The sequence below is a fragment of the Schistocerca nitens genome, chromosome 8 (assembly GCF_023898315.1).
Source record: "Schistocerca nitens isolate TAMUIC-IGC-003100 chromosome 8, iqSchNite1.1, whole genome shotgun sequence".
In the NCBI taxonomy this organism is placed as follows: Eukaryota; Metazoa; Arthropoda; class Insecta; order Orthoptera; family Acrididae; genus Schistocerca; species Schistocerca nitens.
Window position 1 is genome coordinate 315771291 of NC_064621.1, and position 9634 is coordinate 315780924.

At 41.9% G+C, this 9634-nt stretch overlaps 1 protein-coding gene across 1 annotated transcript; it reads left to right on the forward strand.

Moving 5' to 3' along the window:
* Positions 1-3838: 3838 nt before the first annotated feature.
* LOC126198801 (cuticle protein 18.6-like) lies at positions 3839-5484 on the forward strand. The gene is made up of 2 exons (XM_049935371.1): positions 3839-3867; positions 5167-5484. Exons 1-2 carry the CDS (start codon positions 3856-3858, stop codon positions 5404-5406), a joined length of 252 nt encoding a protein of 83 aa, XP_049791328.1. The 5' UTR covers positions 3839-3855; the 3' UTR covers positions 5407-5484.
* Positions 5485-9634: the final 4150 nt, after the last annotated feature.

A 9634-nucleotide genomic window follows, 5' to 3' on the forward strand; every position in this document is an offset into this window, starting at 1 on the left:
TTAATTAAGAGTACTTCGAGCCGCTCGCATCAGGGACCGTATTCCGTATGCTTGCACCTTTGTTACAAGTCGCCAGTGTGGCACTGTGGCATATGCTTCAAGGAAATCTAGGAATATGGAATACTCCTGTAGCCCCCTATCAGTAGTTCGTAGAGTATCATGTGAGAAAAGGGCAAGTTGATTTCACACAAGTATTGCTTTCTAAAACTCTGCTGAACTGTAGATAGACGCTTATCCCTGCAGGTCTTTGTGGCCGAGCCGTTCTAGGCGCTTCAGTCCGGAACCGCGAAACTGCTACGGTCGCAGGTTCGAATCCTGCCTCCGGAATGGATGTGTGTGATGTCCGTAGGTTAGTTAGGTTTCAGTAGTTCGAAGTTCTAGGGGACTGATGGCCTCAGATGTTACGTTCCATAGTGCTCAGAGCCATTGAACTCATCCCTCTCAAGGAAATTTATTACATTCGAACTCAAAATTTTTTCAAGAATTCTGCAGCAAACTGAAGTTGGTCTTTAACTTTTGGGATCAGTCCTTTTACCATTCTTAGATACAAGAGTCACCTGCGCCTTTCTACCAGTCACTTGGGACTATGCAGTGGGCGAGAGATTCTCAATAAATGCAATCTAAGTTCAAATGGTTCAAATGGCTCTGAGCACTATGGGACTCAACTGCTGTGGTTATCAGTCCCCTAGAACTTAGAACTACTCAAACCTAACTAACCTAAGGACATCACACACATCCATGCCCGAGGCAGGATTCGAACCTGCGACCGTAGCAGTCCCACGGTTCCGGAATGCGCGCCTAGAACCGCGAGACCACCGCGGCCGGCTTGCAATCTAAGTACTGTTTGTGAAGCCCTATGTGGATTCCAACTGGACCTGGCGACTTACTTGCTGTCAACACTTTCTTCAACACTTCAATTGTTTCTGTATACCAGGGATCCTTATTACTTAGTCCTCCATACGGGAGTCATTGCGGTACTCAAACGACGGTATGTTTGCAGGATTCTCCTGTTTGTACGATTTCTGAACTGTGGAATTCAAAACTTCGGCTGTCTTTTGTTGTTTTTTAGTGCCACACCGCTCTGGTCAATGAATGACTGGAGAGTAACCTTAGAACCATATAGCGATTTTTCTTAGAACCAGAAATTTCTTTGGTTCTCCTCAAAATCTTTTGCTAAGGTATGACCGTAGTAGTTTTTATAAGCATCACGCATCTATCTTTTTACAGAGGCAAGAATTTTTGTTAACTTTTGACTGCCGCCATTTGATCGTTCTCTTTTCAACTGCGAGTTCAACATCTTTTGCTTGCTCAGAAATTTTCGAATCAAAAGACGGAAGGTCTTTTCCGTCCTTAATCCATTTAGATAGTACATACGTTTCTAGATTACGATTTATATTCCGTTTAAACTTTGCTCATAATTCGTTTACGTCCGTCGAACTGGAACTCAATGACGTTAGTTCATTGGCTAAGTGGCATGCTAACAACTGTCTAGGTCTATCTGCTCTTTCTAGCAACAATGCTCTGCTAGCCTTCTTACTTGATTTATGAACTTTAGTAACCAAAGTCGCTGTGATAACATCATGCTCACTAATTCCTGTCTGTGTACTGACATCGCCGATTATGTCCCATACATTATGGGCTATCGCACTATGTGCTCAAGACAGTTTACAGAAGACGTTTCAAAAGAAGACTGTCTGCCTGCACCCTGTGTAATGAATCCATAGTCGTCCCAGACTACACTCGGTAGGTAAAATATACCTCGAACTAATTTTGCACGATCTGGCTATTTCTGCACTACTTTGTTTGACTGACTCTAAAACCGTCACAGCGGAATAGGGAGGCCGGTATGAACATAGCAATTAACATGACTTCACCTAGACCTGTTACATATAGCCAGATAACTTCCCTGTCACAGTCAAATTCGATGTCAACAGATACAATGTTTTTCTCAACAGCAGTGAACGCACCCCCTTCTATGATGTCTAACCTGTCTTTTCGATGTATGTTCCGTCGATCGCTAAATGTCTAAGAGCTTTCTGCTTTGGGCTACAGCCATGTCTTGGCCACGAGAGTTATTTGAGCGCGATAAGTTTTGTGAAGGGCAGTAAATTAGATAACTTTGTGATTAACACGTCCACATCATACTCATAAGATTTAGACAGTCAAAGTGTTTTTCCTCTGAACGCTGTCTGAGTTCGTTATCTACGAGTCCTATGGCAACTGTTCATCGGAGAACCTCAACCTAATTCCTCGCCGAAAAAACGCCAACGAGTTCTTCACACGTACTCTGCTACCCAAGTACCTGCTTTCTTTGTGTAGTGCATACCTGACCTATCGCGGTGAAAAGTAGAATTCCCCACCCAATAACGCAGGACCAGAAATCAGCAGTCAAGACCGTGGCTGAATGGGTGAAACGTTTCTTTGAGAACCTCCTCCCGACTCCGAACGAAACGACCACGATCGACTCTAAGGACAATGCTATATATTGCGAACTCTGCTTGCACCGCTCGCTATAGGCCAACAACCTTCACCACCTTCGCCAGCTGCCTGTTTGAACTGAGGATCTCCTCAGAACCAAAGCAACAAGCATGAGGCAAAACTTGGAGATGACTGCACCCTGTACGCCCTATAGCCCCAGGTGCAAACTTCTCCACATCTCGGATGACCATACCTCCCCCAGCCCGGCAGACATACCGAGTACTCATTGGTTTTCTTCCCTTCTCCACATCTAGGACGACCATACCTCCCCCAGCCCGGCAGACAAACCGAGTGCTCATTGGTTTTCTTTCCTGCCCTGAACGCTGCCTGCCTAAGGGGTTCCATAACGCGCCTGAAGTTGGAGCTCCAGATAACTAGTTAACGTTTCACTCCATGTGCCTTGTCGGACCATGCTGAAGGAGCGGCCACCTGTCCGCTCACCGGGTTAATGGACGCTTCCAGACGGACATCCTCCACATTGGCCCTCGGCCTCAAGCGATGTGAACGCATTAGCACCAGCCACTCAAAAGTGTGAGGTAAGGGGCTCACTGACATACAAGCATCGAGATCGAAACAGAAAATAGTACAGCCAGGTCGCTACTCCTGTACCATGCTAAACGTAGGTACTAACCAGATATCATAGTGGCTAACCATATTGTACTGTACTATCTAATTTGTGGTACTAAAGTATATATCAAACAAAAATATCTACCGCTGGAGCTCAATGGTTTATATTTACATCGTAAATGAAATGAAGAATCAGATGTGTACGTTCTTAATTGCAAAAACAGGCACACTTGTTATTTGTCGAATACAGTGCCATTTACCACGAATGGGAAACTTTTTTTTTTGTAAACTGTATTTATTTTTGGCGTAGAATCCGGATATACAATAAACGTAAATGGGGTGGGGGCGTTTCCATTCCAAAAAACCAAATTTGATTCAGCCCACACAGTACGAGTGGTTAGGAATTGGCCAGTTGTAAGGGAGAACAGAGATACAGTTGTCCCCTTTACTAATATTAACTTTTCATCTAGAAATTTTTTTCCGTCCGATGCGTAGTTTTCTAAATGTGCAGTTTGTATGTCACGTATATGATGTAGGAATAAAAAATTAATGCATATAAGCAAAATTTACTCGATGCCATATTGATCGCTTGGGAATATTCTAATTTGAACTAGATATACCATACGTTTCACTGTATCTAACAGGGAACCCGTCTCCTGGTTTCGTACGTAGCAATCGCATGCCGCCTCGGCTTCGTAATCGACGTCGCAGGACGTGACTTGGACGAGCGCCGGGCCCACAGTCTCTGTATATAAAGGAGAGGCGGCGTGTGGCAGCCACAGGGTTACCAGTAGCCACCAAGCAAGCAACATGTACAAACAGGTGAGTTAGATAGCGCTCGCTCTCCAAAAACTGCTAGTTTACAGTTCTCTGTGGAGTTCACATACAAGAGATTTCTCAGAATATCAGTGTTATATTGAAGTACTGAATGTTGAATTTTAAGTTTTATTTCCAAATATTCTGCTTCGGCAGATTTTTATAGAAAGTTTTAAATACTTCGATCATCATTGCAAGTACCGTAAGATGTAACAGAGATAATATTCGTCTGGTATTCTCACCTATGTGCGCGAGAGTGATGATACCACGCATTGAATGGAAACTTCAGTTACTGGTGGACGAATTAGAAGTTCATTCATCCTCCTACTGGTTTTAACTGTGTGGTTGACTAGGTAAGTAATAGACTACAGGTCCAAGCACTAGGTGTTCGAATCCCAAACGGTCATCTGCTTTTGTGGGTCATTTGTGGTAGTAATGTGTAAACAAGTAGAACGTCCACTTCCACCTTGTTTTAGGCCACGTTAAATTGTTGGTCCACCTATTATGAGCTGGGAAAGTCTACACAAGAGTTGGGTACGGCAACACCTTAACACCCCCAATAGGCACGCGCTTAGTGAAACACTTTGGATGTATTTGACAGATTTACCTTCTAACGCACAACAACGGCAAAGCTTGTTCAACCCCAGATGATAAATTACTGAGATAATTTGCCCTTTTATCTTCCTTTGTAGCCGGCATTTCCTACAAACTGCATAAAAGTGGAATTTTCTTATTTTTGAATACAGAGGCTGGGAGTGATAACAGAAATACCTTTCGATGGCGGACTGTATCCCGATATGCAAAGCTAACCTCGAAGTTATTCAACAGTGTCTTCTGCCAGAGGTTGACAGTGGAAGATGTATTGGCTGGAAATATATAAATATGATAATCATTTCATGGAGATAAGCAAAGAGGAAACCTATACGAGATCCACCACGCATAAAGAATCTTGATGATGCCACGTGTGGCTAAAATAGTGTTAACACTGACAGCCGTTAACTCTCGCACCTCGACGAAGCAAATATAACGAATAGACTTTTGTAATATTTTTTATGTGGACCTATGGTGGTAACAGGATAAATATTAGCAGAGGTATACAGTAACACCTTTTGATGAGAGACATTTAATTTGGTTTAGTTTTTCACATATTTAAAAACCTCATTCTATAGGGCTGAAACTTAATAGTTTTAATACTGGATTTCCTTTAATTGCAAGTTTTACATAACTATATTTCTCCGTGAGTGAATATCAGTTCATGCTCACAAGAGCAGAGAGGTTACGCTAGTCCTTGTATTGGATCTGCAGGTGATCGTGATCGTCGTCCTGGCCGTGGTGGCCGCCTGCATGGCCGCCCCCGGACCCAAGCCGGCCCCCGGCCTGCTGGCCAGCTACGTGGCCGCCGCCCCCGCCGCCTACACCGCCCCCGCCTTCGCCGCCCCCGTCGCCTACACCGCTGCCGCAGCTCCCGTGGCCTACGCCGCCCCCTACTCTGCTGCCTACGTCGCTCCATATCATGCTGCCTACAGCGCAGCCATCCTGGGATGAACTTGGCGGCCTATCAAAGACGGCAGCGTTAACGGCATATATTGCGATACTCAATGAAATAAATTCCTTATGATGTTATATTTGTGGTTTTATTCTATGGTTTCAATCACACTTGTACCTTAAAGCTTCGGTAATATCTCTTAAAAGACGTTTTGCTGTTCATCTGAGTTGCATGTGAAAATATTTAATTGACAAACTAGTTTTTCGGCATAAGGCCCACCATCAGTGGCACCCGAGACGTTGAAAAAACACATAAAATTGCATATATCGATGCTTGTAACACAACATTTTGTGTACATGACAGTTTAAATACTTACAAACTGCGAAACACAAAGCATACGAAATTTTCATTTGGAAACAATTTTAGATTTCCACAAGGATGTAATGCAGGGGTTAGCCTACATACTTCTTCGCTATTATCTACCAGACCGAGACTCGAAACTGTTCTCTGTCTTTTGCCGCCATTGCGCCAGACATTGATTAACTGAACACAACTCACAGTTTGATTAGGTAATTAAAGCAATGCGCCTTTTTCCACTTGGTCTATATTTCTTTTTTCCTCTAATTGTTTCAGATTTTTGGCCATTATCTACCGTGAACATAGAAAAGTGCCTTACTTACATAAATGGCAACGTATTCATAGTATGAGCTTCCGTTCTTTTTGGTTCAAAAGTGTAACTGTTTCTATTCTGAAGGGCGCTGATGACCTCGATGTTGAGCGCCCATAAACCCCAAGACACACACACTCTATTCTGAAATATTTAGAAACTGGTTGCTTTAACACCCTGCCACAATGGAATGGAATAACTTTTGTTGTTGTTAATGGTTAATGGGGCAATAAAAAAGAAGGCAAGTGGATAAATTCCCGGTTCCTTTCATAAATTTATCGTTGTGGCCCCACTATGAAGGATATGTGTAAGTTTATCATAGAGACTACACTGTCAATAAATTTGTGATAAACTTAACGGTTTAAATAGTTGTAGCTTGTCACGAGTTTTAATTATAGTCTTTACTCCATTAAAATTAGAACCATGTTAGAGAACTCACATAAAATTTGTTATTGACCACATATAAGAGTAGAGCCAAAACAGGACTCCCCAGGATTTACCAATGAATTCCAAGCAGAATTTTCATAGCCAAACAAAGGGTGAGAAATGGACAAATGTTTGAATCAAACTGACCAACATGAGACGGAAAAAAGTCTCAAAGTAATCAGCACATTGATGAAAGCAACAAAATACCGAACGATGTTGAACTGTAAGATGCTTCACGCTTTCTGAAAGAAAAAAAAACATGAAATTTAAAACTAAAATAAGAAAACTGTTAAACTTTTTGGTGAATGATTTGTCTAAAAGTAAGAAAGAAAACAAATTACAAATACATTTGACACATACTTGTATGCTCCTTGAAATTTGAATGGGGAATATCCACAAGTATTCTTTGAAAATCTAAGACGCTAAGGTGAACACCGAATTTTAAATTCCCAACCAGCATTTCTTGTGCTGTTCATAATTTCGTGCATCATTCAAAGATGCATGGAATGTTTCTCCAATATGCTTTGTTTCTTATTTTTATACAAATAATGTCACGAACATTTACACCTTTCTCGTAAGTGTAATTTTATATGTTTTTACCCCAGATGTCTGCGACAGTAGAACATTCTGTCTCATCATTACATTAGTAAAATAATGACACAATAAGCAAAGTACTTCTATTATTAGTTAAAAAGAAGAAGAAGAAGGAGCTAGACCTCTCAAACATAATACACAAAGAGCTATAATATCTGAGTGAAATAAACTATCCGCTAGGAACGGATTAACCCCATAGAGTCCATGCATTCTTTAAATAACATATTTGGTTTTTATCTAGGAACTGTTTTCTGCGCTATTGTTGTTTCGGATTATTTGCCATTTTCTAGTTTAAGATTTGGTGCCATATTACAGCATAAAGATAGGATGAAAATACCAACGCTGTTGTAAGCTGTGTCATTTTTGAGGTAATGGAGTGAATGGCTGTTATCAACAACACGAGTAGAGACTGACCGATTTCAATCAATATGTAAAAACGTCTCCTCCTTACCTCTTACTGAAGCACGCTATGCCTGCGCTGACCAGTTCTGATACAATGACTTCTTTCTTAATTACAGCCGAACTCTCTTTTACTCAACTACTCTGGATTTTTTGCTTATCATTCCATTTCTAAATTTTTAATTACTGGACATACTGATATAGCCCAACATCTACTGATGTTTACCAAATACACACTAACCCAAGGAATGTCGACGTACCACGAAGGATTACGCGAACTGAACGGAAATCTGCAGATCCCGAGCTGGTCAGAGGGCTTCTGCCCACAGTGCTCCAAGTGTTCTCAACTATGGAGAGATCGGGTGGCCTTACTGACAGAGGTAGGATTTGGAAAGCACGAAGACAAGCAGTAGAATCTCTCGCCGTATGCAGCAGCGCATTATCTTGCTGAAATGTAACTCTAGGATGGCTTGCCACAAAGGCCAACAAAAAAGGGTACAATATCGTGTGTAAAGATACCACGGACAACAGACAAAGAGATCCCATTGTGAAATTAAATGCCACCGCAGACCTTCACTCCTGGAAGTCAGGTCGTATGATCGGTGACAGGTTAATGTCCTGCAGGTGGTTAGGGCGTCTTCAGGCACATCTTCGCTGGCTATCGGAGCTCGGGCCCTGGAGACCATTCTACATGTATCTCTCCAGCCATACGGCACGACAACCAGGAATAATGGTTTCTTTCTTTTTCTTTTTAATCTTATGGGACTTAACTGCTAAGGTTATCAGTCCCTATGCTTACACACTACTTAACCTAAATTATCCTAAGGACAAACACACACACTCATGTCCGAGGGAGGACTCGAACCTCTGCCGGGACCAGCTTCACAGTCCATTACTGCAACGCCTAAGACCGCTCGCTAACCCAGCGCAGCGGAATAATGGTCTGGTGTGACATTTCAGTTCATAATACGATTCCTTTGGTTCGTCTGACTTTAAACACTAATCTCCTTCTCTTCCCTCGTTTGGTGATCATACGAACCACCCTTACAGTAAAGTGGTACGTTGATGACATTCTACACAGCGTTTTGTTGCAATTCATGGCAAGCGTTCCTGGGCTTAAATTTCAGCAAGGAAATGGCGAAGGCTTCTGCAGCTTCTCTTCGTCCTTGCGAAACCCTACCATGCCTCGCGGAATTCTCCATTGTTGAGAATTTTCCGAGCATTATGAGCCGCTAAACCAGCTCGGGATTTTGATGATTTAACGAGGCAATTGTACTGAATTCGGCACGATATTCCTCAGGAGAACGTCCAACAACTCTTTCAATCAACGGCAAGCCGAATAATTTGTTGCATAAGGGCCAAAGGTGACCTGCTCAATTTGTGAAGCTCTTCCTATGAATACATGAAACAGTTTATTTGAGATTTTAATCATCTGTTTGTCTGTACAGCATGTAAAAATTAAAAGCAAGGGTAGTAACATTAAGAGTGCAATGGGAATTCCACTGTTAAATCCAGGGAAGAGAGAGCGGGTAGGGTAAAAGAGTCCACTGAAGGCTTCAGTGAGGGGGAATACTTGTTTGATACAAGAAGAAACAGGAGGCGACATAGAAGAGATTTGGGATGCAGTATAGGAATTTAAAAGAGCTTTGGAAGACTTAAAATCAAATAAGGCAGAATGGATTAATAACATTAAAGCAGAATTTCTAAAATCATTGGAGGAAGCTGCAACAAAATGACTATTCACGTTAGGATGCTATATAAGAATTTAAAAGAGCTTTGGAAGACTTAAACTGGAGCAAGACAAGCGTTCAACCAGAATTTCTAAAATCGTTCAAGTAAGAGGCCACAAAATGACTATTCACCTGACCTCCAGAGAAGCCTCATCCACGCAGTTTCAAAGCTTGCAAGAGCTGGCAAATGGGAAAATTATCGCACAATCAGCTTAACAATTCATTCATCCAAGTTTCTGACCAGTATAATATACAGAAGATAGGAAAAAAAGATTGAACTTGTAGCAGATGAAGATCAGTTCGGCTTTAGGTTAGGTAAAGACATCATTGAGGCATTTCTGATGCTGCAGTTGATAATGAATGCAAGACTTAAGAAACATCGAGACACCTTCATGGAATATGTCGACCTACAAAAAGCATTCGACAATGTCAAATGGTGCAAGGTATTCGAAATTATGAGGAAAATGGCGA